This window comes from Phoenix dactylifera, chromosome 17 (assembly GCF_009389715.1).
Source record: "Phoenix dactylifera cultivar Barhee BC4 chromosome 17, palm_55x_up_171113_PBpolish2nd_filt_p, whole genome shotgun sequence".
NCBI classification, from domain to species: domain Eukaryota; kingdom Viridiplantae; phylum Streptophyta; class Magnoliopsida; order Arecales; family Arecaceae; genus Phoenix; species Phoenix dactylifera.
Genome location: NC_052408.1, coordinates 15,322,559 through 15,345,102, shown reverse-complemented (window position 1 = coordinate 15,345,102; position 22,544 = coordinate 15,322,559). Strand labels below are relative to the sequence as shown.

General features: G+C 35.0%; 1 protein-coding gene across 1 annotated transcript; it reads right to left on the bottom strand.

The window, feature by feature from the left end:
* Positions 1 to 478: 478 nt before the first annotated feature.
* LOC103705517 (short-chain dehydrogenase TIC 32, chloroplastic-like) lies at positions 479 to 6,557 on the bottom strand. The gene is made up of 8 exons (XM_008789251.3): positions 6,361 to 6,557; positions 5,305 to 5,536; positions 5,065 to 5,144; positions 4,156 to 4,309; positions 3,899 to 3,977; positions 2,302 to 2,386; positions 1,518 to 1,564; positions 479 to 920 (listed from the first exon to the last, which is right to left on the bottom strand). The coding sequence occupies exons 1-8, from the start codon at positions 6,464 to 6,466 to the stop codon at positions 762 to 764; spliced, it is 942 nt and encodes a 313-aa protein (XP_008787473.1). The 5' UTR covers positions 6,467 to 6,557; the 3' UTR covers positions 479 to 761.
* Positions 6,558 to 22,544: the final 15,987 nt, after the last annotated feature.

The following is a 22,544-nucleotide window of genomic DNA, read 5'->3' as shown; positions in this document are numbered from 1 at the left end:
TGATGGTTGGACGGAGAATTATTGTTCCCTTGCCTGTTGATGGATGCAGTAAAATGTGGAAATATAATCCACCATCACCTGATAGCGGGTACAAGAGTATGGATTGGCAAGATCACAACGTTTGGTGTTTCATTGCAAGAGTATTTCAGCAATTTCATGAAGGTCACCATTGGTGCAATATCCCAGCACTCCGAGTTCTCTCCAATGCAGGAGAGGTTCCATTTTCAAATCAGAGCATCGTGAGTGGATAAGCGTTCAGTTGTAGGATTTTCATGTTTGATTCGCAAGAGAGCCCAGGTTCATGTGATTGAGTCCAGCCAGCATAGGTACGAACAGCACCTCAATCTCTCACTAATCAAGGCAATAATCACCTCAAACCATCCTTCCCATTGGAGAGTACAAGGAGGCATCAGAAAGCTTTCCTGTAGAATCTTTAACAGGCCTTTGTTTATCTCTGGTGGAAAGCAGGTTACACAACTTAGAATTGTTATATACCAAAACAGAAAAGTTACATGCAGCTAAGCTCCAGCACGAAAAGCCAAACACCAAACAATATTAGAATTGTTATATACCAAAACAGAAAAGTTACATGCAGCTAAGCTCCAGCACGAAAAGCCAAACACCAAACAATACCAGCCACCTGATACCTAGAATAATCCAAGTATCATGAGCACATTCTCAGGAAATTGACCTGTTTAAAAACATCATGTGTACTGGGAAAGATCGGAAGGCAGTCTAGTTTCAAGAACAATATGGATATATCAGCTAATCAAATCCACGCTGAAGTCCCAAAGTTTCTTTGCCAGGTCTGGATCCTTAGCTTTTGCGCTTGGCTCCCCTAAATTGCTGTCGCTAAAATACTTTCCACTCACCCCTTTCACTTGAGGATGCAATGCGACGTAGCATGTGGTTGCTGCCCCCTGTTAAGAAAAAGAATTGCCATCATTGGGCAGCTCGGCACAAGAAACAAATCCAGCTGCCACACTGGTGCATAATTCCAGTTTTCATCTTTACTTGCTAATGTGCTGGCTGAGATAGTCATGCCTAAAACATAAAGCAAAGGGTTGTAGTATTGGAAGCAGGTTTCTTCCATTTATGCAACGACACTTCCTGTGCTTACACCCATGAGCATTGGCAGAAGTAAATCTTTAATTTGATAAGAACAAAGAAGTTGGTTGTTAATAGAGTGCTAACCTTAGTGTTTAACTTCTTAAACTTGAAGTCGTTCAACAATGGTCTACAGTAGATTAAGTCTTTAAGAAAAATCTATTAGTGATTGAAAGTAAATTAAATCAGGGCCTGCCCCACTCCCAGACATATATGTGGGAACATATGGAGATGAGTGCATTGTGATTGTGTGCACAAACTATAGAGAACCTCAGGCATCCAACATTTCCAAGGTTCAACCACCAAGACACACATCAAAGCATATGGTATGATCCAACTAATAGGTGATCAGTAGTGTTTGTTTCATAGAGAGTTTACTCTGACCAAACGTTACTGATTTTAAAACTCACCTGCTGAACATTTTTCAGTACAAGTTTCCCAACTGTTCGAGAAAGAACTGCATTAAAGGAAATGCAGAATGTCAGTCAGCTAGAACCTCATATGCAGAATCCTCCAAATGAATGCATAAAATTAATATAAGAATCTGCTGTGCAAAATTTATCTAGGAATGATCAAATAGATCTAAAAAAATTACTACCAAAAAGATCAAGAGTTTTATCATCTTTAAGCAGTGATTCACGCAACTAAATGTTGTGCTTGTGTCATTCAGCAAAACCGAAGCATGGGCACAAGCTGATTCAATGATGAGAAGACCATGCCACTATATTCACCTCATTATGATGATATACAATATTCAATATTAAAAAACCAAATTTAATATAAAATATGTCGGCCATGCAATGTAATAGACAAATTAGGTTACTAATGAGTAACATAATCTAGTATCAATTAACTGCATGGTAATGCATTAGTATGAGAGAATCACATCAAACAATATTCTTGCACAGTAAGCAGTGTGCTGGGTCTTCATGATCACAGTTTCATATCACTCATGTCAGATGTAAGAACATAGGAAAAGGAGATACAAGCTGATTTTTAAAACTTGGCAGTTCAGACACACAGATATCACTCATGCATCAGAAAACATGCCATTTGCATACCTAATACTATAGACAATGCTTGAACAGCAGTGACACACAGAAATCACTCATGCATCAGAAAACATGCCATTTGCAAATCTAATACTATAGATAATGCTTGAACAGCAGTGAATTTAGACTATCAGATATTTACCATCAATAAAACTGTGATAGCGCAGAAGATTTGTGACAATTGATCCTGGATGAAGAGAATTTGCTGTTATTTCCACACCTTCTTCCTGTTCAAACCAAATAACCTACTGTCATCTCTGTGCAGGGATGTCAGCAGAAGTATACAGCAAAACAAATGCTGATGATAATAACGTGCAGAAAACAGTATTAAAACCAACTCGAGTAAGTGAATTCTAAATTATATAAGAACCAGTACAGTCTAAGAAAGAAACCAAAGGCAATCTTCAGTGCATGGACCAGCACAAGATGATACTACAATCTACCATTTTGGAGGCTCATCTATAGTGTTGGACTTAATTTCATGCCAAGTCTCTAACAACTTGCCAGTATTTAACTTTGAATCATTTAAAAGAAATAAGCTTTGATTTCTTTTTCCTCATTCTGATTGGTAAAGGGGACAACTTTATTAGTAGCAAGAAGATAATAGAATTAATCTTTTTTCAAACAAATCAAGTTGAAAAGGAAAAAGTAGTGAATCTAAAATAAGAGATGACACCAAAAATCATAAATCTGATCACAATAATATAAAACCAAGAGAGCTCCAATAGCGAGCTGTTCATGGACTTTATAGCAACTGATAGTCCAGAAAGACAAGAAGCCTACCTCCAGGTCAAGAAAGTTACCTACAAATTCACTGTTATCGGCCACCCTACATGTATATCCACAAATTGAAGCCAAGCTTTGTTGGCTAAATACCCTAGATTGAAGTCAAAAAGATTCTAGCGTACAATAACTCTCTTCCAAGCCAATTTAAAATTTATCTATGGATAACTAAAAATAAGTATAATCAGCCTCCACTTTGTTGGCTAAAAATAACTAAATACCCTATTTCTTAAAAATAAGTAAGAGATTATAGATTTATGGCAAATCAAAAGACAGCAGTGCAACATTGTGATAAAGGATGAAAAAGATGTGTTTTGAAGGTGACCTGGTGACCTTTACCACAGAGATTTAGTGAACTTTTTCAGGAAAATCTATCGCAGCTCCTTCAAATGGCATCTACGACTACAAGTTCTTCTACTTTGCAGCATTGATCAATAAAACAATGACAATTTCACAAATTATTAGCTTATGGTACATAAAATATCATATAGTGCCTTTTTATTTCTAATCTGTATGTTTATATGGCTTTTTAGCTTTGGGCATTGGATCAGGATTGCATATATCAAGTGAACCCATATGGTATTGTTGATATTGGTACCCATCTGGTGCAGCAGTGAATGCATGATCTAAGACATTGTTTCCTTGTCTAACAATGGAAAATTTACAAATTTATAAAAATAATTTTTTGAATCCACTAGACTTAAGCAGAAATGGTAATATGGATGCTTGAGCAATGGGCAAAACAAAAGGCCTACTTATAATTGTAAAAAAGCTACCACTAGCAGATTGCCAGTAAGAATGTTCTAAATCAACTTGATGACAATTGTTGTTGGATGTCTCAAAACAGAAATGGATCAACAAACAGTAATTCCCAGAAACAACAGCAACAGAACTGGTTACATAAGGTCACAGCCATGAAACAGAAAATTGAATGCAATGCCCATCATAGTGAATACCTTAAAACGTCTGGAAAGTTCATTAGCATGCAATATGTTTGAAAGCTTTGATTGCCCATATGCACCAAAACTGGTATACCTGTAAGTGAACAAGTTGGAAAAAATTTAGTTGTGCATCTGCGAGAACAGAGCAGTAACCTGATCACAAACTAATATAATAGAGGGAATGCATAAATAACAAAGACTGGAACCACTGTGATCAATTTGGCAAATTACCAATAAAGATCCTACCAGAACAATATGGTTAGGACACATACCCTGATTGATCATTTATCTTATCAAAACGAATTCCTTCGCGATAGGCAAACCTATGTCCCTCTGATGAAACATTAACGATCCTTCCTTCTATTTTTGACTCGCGAGATGTATTCTTCATGTTCTCCAACAGAAGATGTGTTAAAAGAAAATGACCTGCAAAACATGAGATATTCTTATCATCTATCTTCAGACATCACATTAAACACAAACAGTGAAAAGATGATGAAAGAAATTCCTACAATTAAAAAAAAATCACATGTAAATCGTGCAATGGCTACTCAATCCTACAATTAGAAAAAAAAAAGAATGGAGGTTCAATGTTCTGACGTCAAACACAACCTAACAAGAAAGCTAATAACATATGCAGAATCTCTCAAGCCAGCTTAAATAGGAGAAAAAATCAGGGGAAGCAGAAGAGAAAATGAAGAATTGGATGATTGGGGTATGCAAGGAGTATACATTGCATGATTCCATTCAAATATGCGAACAATATGTATAAAGATTCCCTTCCACAAAAAAGACATGTAGTTTAGTTAAATCTTTTTGACTTCCTAAACTGCCACTTTATATTTTTTAGGAACAATTTATTTCTCCCAAGTGACAAAATTCTATGCAATGAATACAACAGAAGGTGAATATTTTATATTCTCCATTCCTCCTCCATATGAAACCAAAGGGACATCATGAACTTATTCTAGCATTAGCCTCCAATAAACTTGTAAAGCTAAAACAAAAAACTTATTAAATGAATGAGTACAAAAGCCTTTTGGTTTATTATGCAGAAGGACTAGTATTTTGTCTAAGAGAGATACCTCTGTGGCTATATCAATGAACAACAGTTTAGAAAATTCTAAAATTTTTCATGATGCATACAATAATATAGGATGGTGAGATGTTTTGTCTCTTACCTACATGGTTTGTTGCAAACTGCAGCTCTATACCATCCTGTGAAAGCATGAAGGGTGTCGCCATAACTCCTGCATTGTTACTTTCAATAATAGAAACATATCAGTTGTCATTTTGTATATCGATGGAGTTACCAAGGTATAAGTCTCTAGACATTGTAGAAAACACCTAATAATTCATGTAAAGACAAACTTCCACAAAAATCACTATTCTTAGTAATTTATGTTTCAGAGGCATATTACATGAGGATATTCAGTGGACGATTCAGGTTATTGAAGTTCGAAGCAAATCTTCTCACTGAAGCCATTGATGTGAGATCCAATTCCATGACATCAACTTTTGCATCAGGAATTTCCTTCGCTATTGCTTCCTTGACACTGGCACCAGCAGACAAATTCCGGACTGCCATGACTACATGAACACCACGCAGTGCAAGAACTCGGGCCGTTTCAGAGCCGATTCCACTTGATGCTCCTGTAAACCATGATGGTTAACTGAATAAAACACTAGCATGAATAATCCATAAAACACTAGGATGAATAATCCATAAAGGCTATTATAGCCTCAAAAGTAATTCTCATGCTCCACCAAAACACATTCAAATCAAGTCGATGAACTAGAATACGCGAATACAGAACATCTTGCATTCATGAAAGTAAAGAAGGCGATATTGTGAATTCATATAGGCATATCAATTTTAATGAGTTCTTAAAGTCAAGCCTTCTCCACACGGTATCTTCTTTACTTCCTACAAGCATCCAAAGCAAAACTTTCTCAAAACCTTACAAAGACACGAACGAACAAATGAATAAAACAATTCATTTCCTCGAGTTAGAAAACACTCATAATAAAATCTACCATGGATATACAAGGAAGAGAGAATATTTTAATGTAAAATGAATCTAGATCACAAAAATTCCGTACTCGCGAAAATCTAATTATTACCACCACCGGCACCAGTCAGGCCCAAATCCCACAAGCAAAAATCCCCAGGAAAAACCCCAAAATACTCCAGAGTGAAATCTTCATCAAGCCAACTATAAAGTGGCCAAAATTACCCAATAAAAAGATTAAAATCCAATCCACCGACATAAGATAAATACTCTCTCTCAGACTCATAAACAACAGTTGGATCGAACTTCTAGCATTGTCCTCCCAGTGATTAAAATCGAAGAACTAAAGATAAATCAAAACGACCATCATTAAACTCAATCCAAGATCATATCAAAACCAATCGACCAAAATCTGAACTCCAAAATATTTACTTAATCGGAAAAAAAAAGAGAGAGGAGAGAGACCTGTGACGATGGCGCTGAGGCCAGAGCCATCGAATCCTTGGGTGACTTCCTCTGCGGTCGAATACCACGAGAACCCAGAAGGCCCCTTCCTGCTAAACGGCCACATCTCTCTCTTTCTCTCCAAGAAACAAGACCCAGCCTCCGGTTGGTGATATAAACCCAACGATTTTTTTTTTTTTTTGGGTACGATGAGTCGAGGAAGCTAGCACTTAATGAGGTGAGGTGATGGATGACATCAAGATCTATTGAACCGAACGGGTTGGGTCCAATGCTTATTGGACGACAACTGTAGAATGATTTTTTTTAATCCAAATTAAGGTGTAGATATCTCCATAAATGAAACATTAATGGCTTGTTTGATTTGCCATCAAAATTAAAGCCAAATCAGAATTGAAATAAATTGCTTATAAATACCGAGAAAGAGCAAGAATTAAATTTTGAAGGATCGAGACATTTCTATTATCCCATAAAATTAAAATAGAAAGGAGACTCCTTCAAAGAACAGCTCAATAGCCTTTTGAAAATCTTAATGCATTTATAGTTAATAGTCTTTAGACTGAATACTCGGACTCCTTCCAACAAATAGTTAGAATGGAAATCACTTTTTTTTTATTTTCATTACAAAGTTCAATTTTTTTCAACCAAATTTGTCCTAAAGTCTTTGTCTACGTCGGCGACAACAAGATTTGGTTCTAACATGCCATTTATAGATATCTTTTAAGAGTCATGCTACCATCTGATTGACTTCAAATCGGGGACACAGTGAACCTTCGAATTAGTTGGGCGCTTAGTGTAGTCGGCAACCATCCAATTAATTAAATGAAGAATGGCAAGTCCTGGTTGTAGGAGCCCAAGTCCGACCTCGTTTGATCCTGGAATGATCTAATTTGGGGCCCATGTGTAAACATGAGAAGAAAAATTGATGGCCAGAAAGCAGCTTTTTTTACTTTTTTTTTGATTTGGCAGGATGTACTCACATTAGAATTATATGAAATGCCGCTTTTATCAAAAAAAAAAAAGAAAAAAAAAGGAAGAGAAAGCAGCAACAGTTGTAATCCTTCATAAGATAAATGCCTTCTACTAAAGCTTTTAGCTAATGCACTCATCTTTTATCTCTTCTAAGCAAGAGTTGAACTATTTATGGTATATCTTTATTATGGTTAGCGTTGTGCATATCCCCCCAAAAAGAATCTCAAAGAAGAGTATTGCTCCAACTTACTGCGATTTACAAAGGGTGGGGGTTGGTGTGGGGTCAAAGCTTTGCCCTTGATATTTTTTACCTTAAAAATCAAGATTTACAATCTTTATGCCTCAATGGCAAATAGATAGTAATAGTCTAGTTTGGAGGTTTAGGAGATTTATGAGAGAGGACTACCCTCCATTTTTTGTAGTCCACTACCTATGAATTCTACCAAAATAAACAAAAAAGATAAATAAATACATAAAATATTTTACTTTTGTGATTTTATGGAACAATGAAAGAGAACGAATAAGATAAAGTCTCACAAGGACTAAAAAATTTTCCTGATAGTTACAAACTTAATGACAAGATCATCAGAAGATGCTGTAATTATTCACATTTCAATTGCTAGTCTGTCAAGGAGCAAATCGACTATATTAGCCCATACCTCTCGTGACCATATCAAATTTTTCATGTACCAAAAGTGAAAAAATACACAATGTCACGTAGAAGCTATAATATAATCAAACTAAGCTTGTCTTAGTGCTAGAGGGAACAAGAGGGATTCACCTTGTTACTTTGTTGATCATTATCATGTTTGATCTTCTTCTTATTTGTTTTCTTTTTTTTAAAAAAAATGTTGGAAAATTGGGGTTGAACCCGAACCTTAAGATTTGTTACTTTATATGATCTCTCTTAGAAAAGATATGTTTCTAAAGTTCAGAATTCGATCTCAGCTTGTCCCACTCAAAAAAGCCTTCAAGAGATGTAATGTAGAATTTCAAAAAGAGTAAGAGAAAGATAACAAAACGTAAGAGATAGCCAAGATGCATATAGGAAAAGAGATTTGGAAAGCTTGCACCTATAGTCCTCCAAGAGTTTAAGTATTTATAAAGTAAAAAGGGCAAAAATATTGAGCCAAGAAAGAAAGAAAGAAAAGATTTTAATGTTACAAACGACAAGCATTGAGCCAAAAAAAGAGAAAACACTATTAATGCAATAGAAAAGCTATTAATGCATGGACAAGTGGAGTGCCATGGTGCAAGAACGGACCGAAATCCTTTTGTGTTTAGCGTGAGGTTTAGTCGCATATTTGTTGAGAATAGCCGTGGTGGTATTAGGGAAACAGGAGAAGTTTTTTCCTGTGGACTTTTATTTAGCGAATTAATATTTAAAATATAATTCCTTTCCCTTTTTTCTAGTATAACATTACATTTTCCAATAATTTAGTGCAATGATATTATTCATGGCTGGTGCTAAGCATGCACATGCAATGCACATGCATGGATGCACAAGATGAGTGGCATTCGATGGACGACTAAGATTCCATCGCTTATCTGCTTGAAGTGAATTGGGTATATATTCTTCATTTAGTTTGTGCATCTTTTATTTTATAGAATACAAGGGATATTTTAGCAAAAAGGAAGTGTACTGAAATAGAAAAATTATATGAACTCGGAGATTAAATATCTTGACTATATTCTTGGACATCCCCAAGCTATAACAATTCAAGCCATCACGACTGTCTCGAGATTACAGTCTTTTCTCTTTTTTTATTTTTTTTATAAAAATTTTGTGGAGAAATGTTAGAGTTCACAAATGATACATGTTCAGCTTAATGTTTCAAAAATTTATGGTGGTGCTTGGTGCCAGGAATGGCCAGACTCAACTCTTTGAAGTTATAAATAAGATAGATATCCCTTTCATAATTTTATTGATTGTAGTCATAATATCACTAAGAAAAATGAACTAGACTTTATGAATGAACAAGATTATTGGAAAATGGCTTTATTGTTACATAGTAATAACTCTATCAAACCATGACTTATGTTGTACTTGGTGGGAACCGACTCATTGATCTTAGATTTTGCTTAAATAATAAAGTGATATATAGAGAAAAAAAGAGTAATTTTGTTGAAAGCTAAAATATTTCTTTCTTGATAAAAATGTTTCTTAATAACTATAAATTTTGTTATTTCATTTGAAAATTAGATATTGTATAAAATGAACATTTATTTGTTGGGTTATAATTGAGAATCATGGCAAAATATATCTATATTAAGGATGAATGCTCATAAATTGTAAAACAAATAGAAGTTATGAGACATGATCCATTGTCAAGCTAGTTCAAGTCAAAAGAAGATTTGTTAATCATGAAGTTATAGGACGCGACAATTTATAGTTTTAATTAGAATTATGAATTTTACAAGTGATAAAGCATTGAAACATGGCAAATATCACTTTTTAGAGTGATTTATTTTGAATCTAGAAAATGTACTCTTAGATTCATTACATCACATGAATCTCAAACATTGACAATGATTAGTGTAGTAACTCCACAAAGCCGTCGAATGATGGTATAAGCTACAACCAACCTTTTCCAATCTTGAATGTCATAAAGGGACCTTTCAAAATCTATTTTGTTGAATATCGAGATCTATCTTCTTAATAAGTTAAGTGCACTATTTTATCAAAAAATAGATATTACACAAAATTCATATGTTCGCAGTGGATTGTAATAATCGTGAGCCATGATTAATCTTAGTTTTATTGATAATGAATTTTTTACATTATAAATTGAAAATCAAACCTTAATTGAAAATATGACCCATGATCGAGCTTCGTTGAGTCAGAAAAAGATTCACAAATCATGAAGCAGTGATACTTTTTCAAAACAATCTACTTTGCCTTTTGAAAAATAAAAAACTCAGTGAGCCTGTCAAAATAGCACATATTCATTGGGAAGAAAATCAAATTGAAGATTAGTTGCAGGTCATGATAGATTTAATTGACAAGGATTAGAATGCTCTGAGTGTGACTAGTGTTTTAATGAACCAATCCATTAGGAGGTCTGATCATGACTTACTAGTTCAACCACGAGTCAAATGCAGCTCAACCGATGATCTCTACATTTTGCTTCATAAATAATATGCTTCAATCCATGGTGGTTAGATATCCTCTACCACCATGATTGGGTACGCACTGAAAATCTTTCTGGAAAGAAGTAAGAAGCTGATTGTAATGGGCAAAAGATCAATTTCGATAAGAGCTGGTGCTTCTTCTCGAACAGAGCTCCTCAAAAATGGTATCAATCGACCGCTGCTCGGGCCGTTTGTTCATTAAACAGTCCGATTCAATGCTTTAGGTTAATGGTTTTCTAGATTCAATTACTCTCCATAATATTTTTTTTGTCCTTTCTTAAATTTTCTTTTTTCTTAGGACTTTCGATCTTTGCAAAATAAAATAAAATAAAATCTCAATCTTTATAAGTGATAAAGCACAATAACATAGTGAAATTGCATCCTAAAATTATTTTCTCAAAATTTTAAAGATGTTGTCTTGATAAAATAAAAAACTTTCCAATAAACTATTTGAGAAAGATATACTACAAAGATCCAACAAGCAGTCCCTGCGTCGATCCAACAAATATTTCTCCATCCAACCATCCATCAGACCACAAGCTTCTAATTTCTCCCTCAAGATTCCTTCTTGAAGGACTTCACAGAACACCTCCTTGCTACTATTCTCTCCGAGCTTAAGTAATCATCACCTTCTGCATGTGGTTCGCCACCTCCTCCATTGTTGTCCTCCAGCCCATGCATGTATGTCTGCTCCTCCATTCGCAGCTGCGAGAAAGTCATGGGCATCTTACCAAGGTAAAATTTGCACGAAGAGAACCTTAAGACATAAAATCTTAGACTAGTGATAGAGGGAACAAGAGAGACTCATCTTCTTGTTTTGTTGTTGGCGGCACCATGGCATGGGTTGCTGTCTTCTTCGATCTTCTTATTTTTTTAAGTGGAAAGGCTGGGATTGAACCTGAGCCTTAAGATCTATTGAATCATGTGATCTCTCTTCAAAATACACTACCTATGAGCTTAAGGCTCAGAGTCCGATCCCAGCTCATCCTACCCAAAAAGGCCTTCACAAGAGAGAGGGGGAGAGAGAGGGGGAAAGAGAGAGAGGAGGAGGAGGAGAGGAGAGGAGAGGAGAGGAGAAAGATGAGGAGGAAGAGGTGGAGAAATGCACAGTGTTGGCTAAGATACAAGGGGGAAGCTTGTACTCACCATCTGAGAATTCAGGTATTTATAAAGAATAAGATGCAAAAATATTAAGCAAAAAAAAAGAGAAAGCTATTAATACAACAAATTGATATGTACAAATGGAGCAGCATGGTGTAAGAACAGACAAAATCCCCTCAGGTTTAGCATGACTATACGTTACAAATTTGTTGGTTTTGCTTATAGCGGTTTTAGAAAAACAGGAAAAGTTTTTCCTATGGGCTGAAATCATTTAATATCCGGTGGATTGAGCTTATCTAGTAGGATGGTATTTGAACCATTATTTATTTCTTTTTTATCATAATATTAGTTTTCATTTTATTTTATTGAAATAAAATTATAAATGAATGGTGTGGAGCATGTACAATGCACATTGTGTGCGAAAAAATAGAAACATTTGATGGATGACTATGAATACAAAGATTATATTTGTATGGAGTAATTTTGTCAAATATATTATTCAATTTACTTTGTATTGTATACTTCTTTATCTTCCTTGAAAATATAATTTGTATTTTGACAAAAGAAAAGAATCGCATTTAAATAGGTGAAGTAAGTTGAGAAGGAATATTAAATATATAGGCTGTCAAGCCATGCCCCAAGGACATAGTGACTTTCTTGGGCTTGCATAGCAATTTATCTTTTTTAGATTAAAAAATAAGAAGATAAATATTAGACCGCATAAATAGAATATGCTCAAAATTAATATGTTAAAATTTTATGACAACATCTAGCAACAAACTAGCTAGAATCAACTCTTCGCAATTATAAATATGAAATCCTTTAATAATTTTTTTGGTTATGTGTGAAATAATACTAAGCAAAAATAACGATGACTTTTAAATCATCAAATGATGTTGTAACTAGTTGAAACTGACATGAGTAATCCTTGATTTTTTGAATAATTAAATGATATAATGAGGCATAACAACTTTCTAAAACTATTCTTGAGAAAAATAATTCAAATAAATAAAATGTATTATCTCATTGAAAAAATATGTGCCACATGAAACTTACATATATTCATAGTGTTGAGTTGGAGTCAAAGTAAAATTTATATACATTAATGATATATTCTTTGTAAATTGGGAAATGAACAATAACTAGAAAATATGGGTCATTCTAAGCTAGCACAAGTTGAGAAATATTTGCTAATTATGAAATGTCAATAGCGACAAAGTATAGTTTTTTTTTCAAATTAAATATATTTTACAAATGGAAAGAATCAGAGCACGACAAAAATATACTTTTTAAAACTAATCTACAGAAAGATTTTGATGAGTTCCTTGAAAATTGGAAAACAAACTATAAATATAAAACACGACCAATATCTAAGTCATCTAGTCTAAGTTGGAAGAAGATTCGCTAATCATGAAGCATCGAAAAGTGACAATTATAATCTTTTCTATTTTATATAGTGCAAGTAATATGAATTGAAACACGACAAATGTACTTTTTTTAAAAACATGATTTAAATCAAATCTTGAGAATTGTCTTAATGTATTTATTGTACATTAGAAAACAAACTATATCCTTGGTTAATTATTAATCTAGTTTGGATCAGAAGTAAACTCACCAATCATGAAGCTTTGAAAAGTGACGAGTTATATTATTTTAGAAATATGTGCTTTACTAGCGATAAGAATCGAAACACAGCAAATGACATTTTCAAAATGATTTACATCAAATCTTGAGAAATATTTTTATAAGCTCCTTGTAAATTAGAAAAGAAACCATAAAAACATGGCCAATAGTTAAGCTAGTCCAAATCTTAAGAGGATTCGCTAATAATGAAGCCCTGGAAAGCAACAACTTGTAATGTTTCAAAACTATATACCTTACAATTGATAAAGAATCCAAGCATCACAAATGCTACTTTTTTAAAAATGATTTATATCAAATCTTGAGAAATATTTTCTTACATCATTAGGCCCCATGGATCTCAAAGATTTAGAGGGCTTTGTGCAATACTTCTACTAAAACTATTGAATGACAGTGGACCCTAAACTTTACCTGAATGAGTATTACAATTTGCGAATGATGAAATGATTTAATACAACAAAAGTTACTTTTGAAAGGTTTTTTTTCATAGAATGTCAAAATATACTTGTCTTAACAAATGAAGTTTGTTGTTTGATTTGCAAGTATATATTGTACAAAATTAGCATACTTTTGTAGATCATGATCATGAGTCACGATAGTTGCATTGACGAAGAATTTGTTGCACATTGGAAATCAAAACCTCACTTGCAAACACGTGTGCTTGAGCTTGGTTAAGTCAAAAAGGTTAAGGCAAAGTTACTCGCAGTTACCAAGTCGATGGTCAGACCATTAGAATACGGTGCTCGTATTTGAACCAACATTCCTGTGTCAAGGTGACTAGATTAGTCATTTCTCTCGTGAGCTGTTCCACGCAGGAGTGAAGTCTTTCCTACTAAAAACAAATATACTCCTCGAGGGGAGATTCCACCACAGTGATCGATTGGATCCAGAGCTGGAGACGTGCAGGTGAAGGCATGTTGTTGCTCCACGATATTCGCAAACTACTGGAGGAGTATGGCTTCCATCAGGCCATGCAGGTCTACAGGAAAGCAAATGGTGCTGCTAACTAGATTGCTTCCTTTGCGGTTCATTACTCTATAAGTTTCGTATGGATGGATCGCGGCACAGTGCCAGAACTCTTATCTGGTCTTTTGTTTTCTGATTTTGTTGGCCGCATCCACACCCGTCGAGTGTGAGCCGCCGTTGTACTAAAAAAAAAAAATACAAATACAGGTAAAGAAAAACTAAAGGTTGGGAGTCAACCTGGGGATTAAGATTCATTGTATGTGATTTCTCTTAGAAAACACATACTACTATCGCTTAAAACCCAGAGTTCAGTCCCAGCTTATCCCACCTAAAAGGCTGGCAATCAAGAGATACCCAGAGAGAGAGAGAGAGAGAGAGAGAGAGAGAGAGAGAGAGAGAGAGAGAGAGAGAGAGGCAAAAAATATTGTTTGAAGATTGTGGAGGGGGGTTTTGCCGAGAGCACAGTGGCTTCTCATACCTCACATATGAAAAGAATAAGAAAAGAAGAACAGTAGTGGAGAGACAGCAGAGATACATAAAGGGGGGATTTAAGAAACTTGCACTTGGCCATATAATACTTTGTGTGATCATGAAGTGGAAAAGGCAAACGTATTGGGCGGACAATCTTCTTTTGATTTGAACTAGCTCAACGACGGATCATGTCTCATAGCTACTATTTGTTTTCCAATTTATGAGCAATTCATCCTAAAGATAGGTAGATTTTGCCTCAATTCTCAATTATAACCCACCAAGTACATGCGCATTTTATGGAGTATCTATTTTCAAATGAAATAACAAAATTTGTATCTCAAGAAAGATCCGTTTTGACCCGGGTGGTTTGTTCGATTGAACCATCTGTGGTATTCTTTTTTTGTACTTTCTTAACTTTTCTATTTTTTTAAGAACTCTAAATCCCTATACGTACGTACGTACCCGAGAAGTAAAAAAAATAATGTAATATAAAATAAAATCTCGATCTCTCTAAGTGATAAAACACAATAACGGAGTGAATATTGCATCTTAAAATCATTTTCTCAAATGTTTGAAGATGTCGTCTTGATAAAAAAGGAAACTTTACAAGAAACTATTTGAGAAAAATATACTAAAGATCATACAAACAATCTTTGAAATCAGGCACTGTACATTGATCTCAATCACATGCAAAGAGACCCAAAATTTTTCTCCATCCAACCATCTGTCAGACCACAAGCATCCATTAATGTCTCCCTCAAGGTTCCTTCTTGAAGGACTTCATGGAACACCATCTTGCCATTATTCCCTCCAAGCTTCCCGTACCAATTAATCATCACCTTCTGCATGTGGTTTGCCACCTCCTCCATCATGGTCCTCCCGCTCATGCATGCATGCATGCTCCCCCATCTGCAGCTGCAAGAAAAGTCACTAGCTTCTTACCGACGTAAAATTTGCCCGAAGAGAATCTTATGGCATAAAATCTTAGACCATGGGGTTAATTTTTTGATGACCATAAACTTAATGACGACATCATCCTCATTTACCTTTTGGCCAGTGTTAGTTTGTGAAAGTCCTGTGAGTAGATCAGGCCATTTCTCTCGTGTGCTATATCCCACCCAGACTTGATGCCTTTTTTCTACCAAAAATAAATACAAATACACCAATGCTAGAAAAATGCTAAAATGCAGCCAAGGTGACCGCATGCATTTTAATGATAGAGGGAACAAGAGAGACGCATGATCTTAATATTTTGTTGTTCGTCGTGCCATGGCATGGGTCAATATCTTCTTTGATCTTCTAGTTTTTGACGTGGGAAGGCTGGGATTGAACTTGGGCCTTAAGATTTACTGAATCATGTGATCTCTCTTCACAAATACACATTACGTATGAGCTTAAGGCCCAGAGTTCGATCCCAGCTTATCCCACCCAAAAAGACCTTCATGAGAGAGAGAGAGAGAGAGAGAGAGAGGAGGAGGAGGAGGAGGAGGAGAAATGCTAAGAGTGAGCTAAGATGCAAAGGGGAAAAGGTGATCTGGGAAGCTTGTACTCACCAACCGAGAATTCAGGTATTTATAAAGAATAAGAGGCAAAAATATTAAGCAAGAAAAAAGAAAGCTATGAATGCCACAAATAAAAAGTTGAACACAAAGGCAAACTGCTATTAATACAACAAATTGATATGCACAAATGGAGCAGCATGGTGTAGGAACAGACAAAATCCCCTCAGGTTTAGCATGACAATACGTTACAAATTTGTTGGTTTTACTTATAGCGGTTTTAGAAAAACAGGAAAAGTTTTTCCTATGGGCTGAAATCATTTAATATCCGGTGGACCGAGCTTATCTAGTAGGATGGTTTTGAACTATTATTTATTTCTTTTTTATCATAATATTAATTTCCATTTTAGTTTATTGAAATAAAATTATAAATAAATGGTGTGGAGCATGTACAATGCACATTGTGTGCGAAAAATTAGACACATTTGATGGATGACTATGAATCCAAAGATTATATTTGCATGGAGTAGTTTTGTAAAATATATTATTCAATTTACTTTGTATTGTATGCTTCTTATCTTTCTTGAAAATATAATTTTATTGTGACAAAAAAAAAGAAATGCATTTAAATAGGCGAAGTTAGATAAGAAGGAAGATTAAATATCTAGGCTGTCAAGTCATGCCCCGAGGACACAGTGATTTTCTTGGGCTTACATAGCAATTTATCTTTTCCAAATTTTTAAAGAAAAATAAGAAGATAAATATTAGACTGCATAAGTAGGATGTGCTCAAAATTAATATGTTAAAATTTTATTACAACATCTAGCGACAGAGTAGCTAGAATCAACTCTTGGCAATTATAAATATGAAATCCTTCAATAATTTTTTTTGTTATGTGTGAAATAATACTAAGCAAAAATAATGAAAACTTTTAAATCATCAAATAATATTGTAACTAGTTGAACCTGACATGAGTAATCCTAGATTTTTTGAATAATTAAATGATAGAATGAGGCCTAAAAACTTTCTAAAACTATTCTTGAGAAAAATATTTCACATTAATAAAATTTATCATCTCATTGAAAAAATATATGCCACATGAAACTAGCATCTATTCGTAGTGTCAAGTTGGAATCAAAGTAAAATTTATATACATTAATGATATATTCTTTGTAAATTGAAAAATTGACAATAACTAGAAAATATGGGTCATTCTAAGCTAGCCCAAGTTAAGAAAGATTTGCTAATAATGAAATGTCAAAAGCGACAAAGTATAGTTTTTTTTTTCAAATTATATATATTTTACAAATGAAAAGAATCAGAGCACGACAAAAATGTACTTTTTAAAACTAGTCTACATCAAATCTTGAGAAATGTTTCGATGAGTTCCTTGGAAATTGGAAAATAAACTGTAAATATAAAACACGACCAATATCTAAGTTGGAAGAAGATTTGCGAATCATGAAGCATCAAAAAGTGACAATTATAGTCTTTCCTATTTTATATAGGGCAAGAAACACGACAAATGTACTTTTTTTTTTTAAAAAAATCTTGAGAATTGTCTTAATGTATTTCTTGTACATTGGAAAACAAACTACAGTATATGTTATGCATCATAAATTAGAAAGCAATTTTTGTCGCTTTTTGTCGCTCATCATTTCCAAAATTTAGAATCAGTGTTTGTTAGCTGTAGTATACACTATGAACCACTATCGATCATATACCCTATCGATGCTAGAGAATCATGTAACTTGAGATGATTATCAATTATTATCCTTAGATGTTAACATTATCCTTTCTAAGATTTAATAAAAATTCTCAAAGGCGATACTTGTCGTGTTTCAATAATTGATAATTTATAATTTTTTAAAAAAATCAAGTTTTCATATCTCAAATGATTGACAAATCTTTTTGACTTATCCATTCTAAAAATAAATTTGTATCTTATAATTACAAATTGATTTCCAAATTATAAGGAATTCATCATCTAGTGCATTTAAAATTTCTATTATTCATGATCACAATCACACTAAACAGATGGATTTTATGCTAAAAAATTATTAAAAGAATGTTGACTTCCACCAAAGTAATTTTTAAAAATAGTTATAACTAAATGTTGTCACTTCATTTGCAAAATCTAAAAACTATTGAAGATAACTTTTAACAAATAACATTGTTCATCTTTGATTGCATTATAACCATAAAATAAAAAAAATAATATTTTCATTAACTTTGACAACTTAGAACTCATTAATGAATTCTATTGCTCTTTGATTTTCTAAGATTTTAGCGCACTTTTTTGTGAAATTTAACAAAAAAATACATAAATAAATATTACCAAGAGCAACCTTATTACTCACCAAATAAAAAGAATAATATTAGACTAGAAAAAGGATAGAAATAGTATTTTAGATGTCATTATTAAATACACTTAGCCCACTGGAAAAGCCTTTCCTGTTTTTTCTGAAACCATCAAAGCCAAAACCAGCAAATTTGTAACTGATCCTGGTGTTAAAATAACAAGACTGTGTTTGTTTTTGTTGATGCCACTCCATTTGTGCTTATCACTTCGTTGCATTAATAGCTTTTTTATTTTTCTTGAAACCCTCTACCTTTTTCTCTCTATAAATATCCAAGCTCTTAGCTAGCAAACACTATCTTTTCAAATACTACTCAACAATGTCCAAACCAAGATTGTCATCCCTCCCCCTCTACTCCTCTTTATGCATGTGAAATATTTTTTGGTGGGATAAGCTAGGATCGAACCCTGATTCTTAAGTCATAGTATGTAACTATTTAAATAAGGTTACGTTTGTTGTAGCTTGAGAATCAGGTTCAATCCTAGCCTTCCCGCTAAAAAAAGGGGTAAAAGATGGTGTAAAAGCCTTTGCTTGCGACTTGTAATCATCGGTATAATCTCTCTCCTCCCTACCGCTTCTTTAATTGTTTGAAGTCTAATCTCTTCAAAAAAAAAAAATGGTGGGATAAGCTAGGATCGAACCCTAATTCTTTGTGGGCATATGCCATGCTCCTTTTTCTTGATCTTTTTTTCTTTTATTTTTCTTTTTTTAATGCTTTCGAGGATAAATATCAGAATCTTATCGATCATTTAAGTAAGAAAATAATGAGAATTATCAAAGACTAGAGGAAACACCTTCCACATTTTGACCACAAAATCCACATGGAAGGAAAGTGTGACTAGCCACTTTATAATGTACATGGATCCATACTCAAGGAAACATGTTTCGTTGTTTGAACAACAAAAATCACTTGGAGATAAGGTGCGAGGGGGGATAATTCGAGACGAACGCATGATGCATGTAGCCCACTGGAACCGAGGCATATGATTGGCGTGGTGCACCGTCATATGGTGTACGGTATAATTTATTCTTGGAGAGAGTATGTAACTGCTAGGCCATGGCTAATTTTTTGATGCACACCATGTTTTAAACAAAATATGATAAACACAGTATATCTAGCGCATTTCAATCTATAGAAAACTCCTCTTTTGTTGTTCAATTTTGAAATAAGCTGAGATACATAATATTTCAAGTTTCAAGCCAAAATTTATCTTTGCTACTTCTCTTATACGATGACAAATAACCATATTAAAAACAAAAAAAGTTTGAAGCAAGCGCTACCATTAAAATGCTAAAAACAAATCCAAGATATTTTTCCCTATCTATTTTTCTGCTTATTACATCAATTTGATCTGTAGTACATTAGCCTGGTTTTCCTAAGTTGCTATTAACATGGTAATACAGGTTCCGGGTCATAAAATTAAACTAATTGCTCTAATAATAAATTTCTTTGGTGGTCCTTTTTGTAATAAAAACACATTATTCTACGAGGTATTCATAAACCAATTAAAGATAAGAAGAAAAAACCTGCATGCTATCATTCATTTAATGACATAAATTATATCATGATTGAATAATGGTGTTATAGGGACTACCAAAATTGAAGGTGCATGCACATGTAGCTCACGAATCTTCTCAATCATACATAAAAGGAATATGGTATTCTCGAAAAATCCAGTGAAACAAATACCTTCTAAAAAGAAAGTAGAGAATGCATGTGTCCATTAACAGATATGGTACACGATTCATGGATGGAAAATAACCTCAAATTTCAAGATACGGTGTCATGGATTTCACCACAGTTTGGTGGGAATGTTGAAGTGGGAGACCTTACTTCTATTAGTTGCCTTTTTTTGTTCCTTGGAATCTAATTTCGTGATGTGATTGGAGTAAGGTTTGATCTAGTGATAAAGATTTTCTCATGCATATTATGTTCATATTATTAGTAATGGGTTCACATCTTTATTAGATGCCCAAGGTTTGTTTGAGTCAATACTCCAAATAACAGACTTCAAGAAACACTATTATTTTCTGTCATGACAGAAGTAATGGGAATAAGATCATAATATAAATATATAAATGCTGCCATTAGCTACTACTAAAAGAAATAATAGATAATAACTGGGAAATAAAAAACAGCACTTTCATTTCTATGTTACAGTTTACGGAAATAAACATTATCACTTCAGATAAATAATAAAATTTTGTAATATTTTGATTTAATCAGTTGCGTGATGACCTGGCAACCTGGGCAAAGAGCAGGTTAGGCTGGGCTTAGGCCGGGCCCAAGTCCAGGGCAAATTCGTTGGCCTGGCCCGAGACAGCCTAACTCCGTAAATCCCCCTTATTTTGATCGATCCGAGATCTCCAGTTCTCGGTAATGGCGGGAGCCGGCGAGAGTGTGTGTGTATGGGGAGGCGGGAGGGAGGGAGAGGATGGCAATGGCGATGCCGGCAAGCCACAACGGGATCGGAAAGGTGATGAGGCGATTGACGGCGCTCCGGCGGTGACGGGCGTTGGAGTTGAAACTCGCCACCGTCCATGGGTGGTCCTATTATCGGGTCCCGTTCACCTGTTGCGAGCAGTCGCGAGCTGCTAGAAAAAAAAAAAAAAACCGCAACATTCCGTATAGAAACATATATACGGGCATTTGCATACAATTTTAGGGAACTGGGTCATGTGCCAGCTCTCGCATACATATTGTATGCAGACGTAAATCCGTATAGAAATATATACGGGTATTTGCACGCATGATCCATCGAAGGAAGGCGGCACAGGAGGACGCGCATAAATATTCCCATGCGGACGAAAATCCGCATAAGAAGTTACATGCGGTAATCCGTAAACAATATTCCCATAATATTTCTGTACGGAACATGGCATAAATCATCTATGCGGAAGAAAAGCCGCATAGAAAGGGTAAGCGGACTGCCGCATTTCATGCCCTTTTTAACATACGCACGGGGGTGAGGTTAGTAGAGGATGAGCTGGTTGGTGCCCACGTGCGCAGCCGCTCCATCTCCCATCCTATTTCTCTAGGGTTGCGAGGCACGATAAATGTTCGATAAAATGCTTGACAGAGACATAGCTTCTTGAGGTTCCCTCGCCGCTCGAGATTTGCACAAATGAGGAAAAGGTTGAGATGAAGGATAAAAGGAGTCTCTCCATAACACACAAGGAGAAGACGCGGGCAGCGCCTTGAATCAAAGTCTGCAATGTGGCAGGGATAGCCGTTCTCTGCTCCATTAAGACTTGGGTGAAGAACTGTTGAGGCTCCGGACTTTGGCAGCATCACATGTCAGACAGACTGAATGAGAAGTTCTGGTAATTGGTAAGCGGAACAGGAGGTCTCAGAGAATAATCCAATTAAACAGAGAGAGAGAGAGAGAGAGAGAGGCATGAAGTTTAGAAATTGGAATCATTTTTTTGCAGCTTGAAACGAATTGTATGGTTCTGGCCCCTTGTTTGGCTGTCTAATGGGGCAACAAAAGCTTTTATTGCGATGCTTCGCTTGCACTCCAATAACTAACATATAAAAGATTAGGTAGTAGTTTATTTTTACCAAATGTTGTACACAGAAACGTTGGAAACAAGAACCAAACTTCTGAGCCTTGTCTCATGGCCCTCCTCTGTGTGACAACCAGGAAACAAGAGAGATATCCTCACATGGCCTGTGGCCATGAGTTTCCAAAGCCAAAGCAAGATTAATAATATTATCCAAGCGGAAAGGGTGCTCGAGCCTCGAGGAAACTTTCAAAGCACACCAAAAAAGTGCAAAGCCAGCCGGCCAAAGAAATCCTCCAACCAGAGTCTCCATGTGATGATGATGGTGGGCTCCCACCACCAACTACCCACCCAAAGTTTCATCCATCCTCTGCCTGCCATCATTGTCCTTCCATTGTTGCATCACCAACCACCACCATCATCACCATAGCTGTAAATAATCTTAGCTTTTTAATTTTATATCTTTCTTCAAGCTTACTTCTAACTAGTTTACTCTATCAAAGGATTATGATAAGACTTAAGAGGTGGATATATCAGTGTA

Excerpts from the sequence above, each read along its gene's own strand:
- LOC103705517 (XM_008789251.3), bottom strand. The coding sequence starts at position 6,466 with ATGTGGCCGTTTAGCAGGAAGGGGCCTTCTGGGTTCTCGTGGTATTCG. Across the intron at positions 5,537-6,360 it reads CCTCAGCGCCATCGTCACAG|GAGCATCAAGTGGAATCGGC; the intron begins GTCTCTCTCCTC and ends CATGGTTTACAG. Across the intron at positions 921-1,517 it reads TACTGAAAAATGTTCAGCAG|GGGGCAGCAACCACATGCTA; the intron begins GTGAGTTTTAAA and ends TTTTCTTAACAG.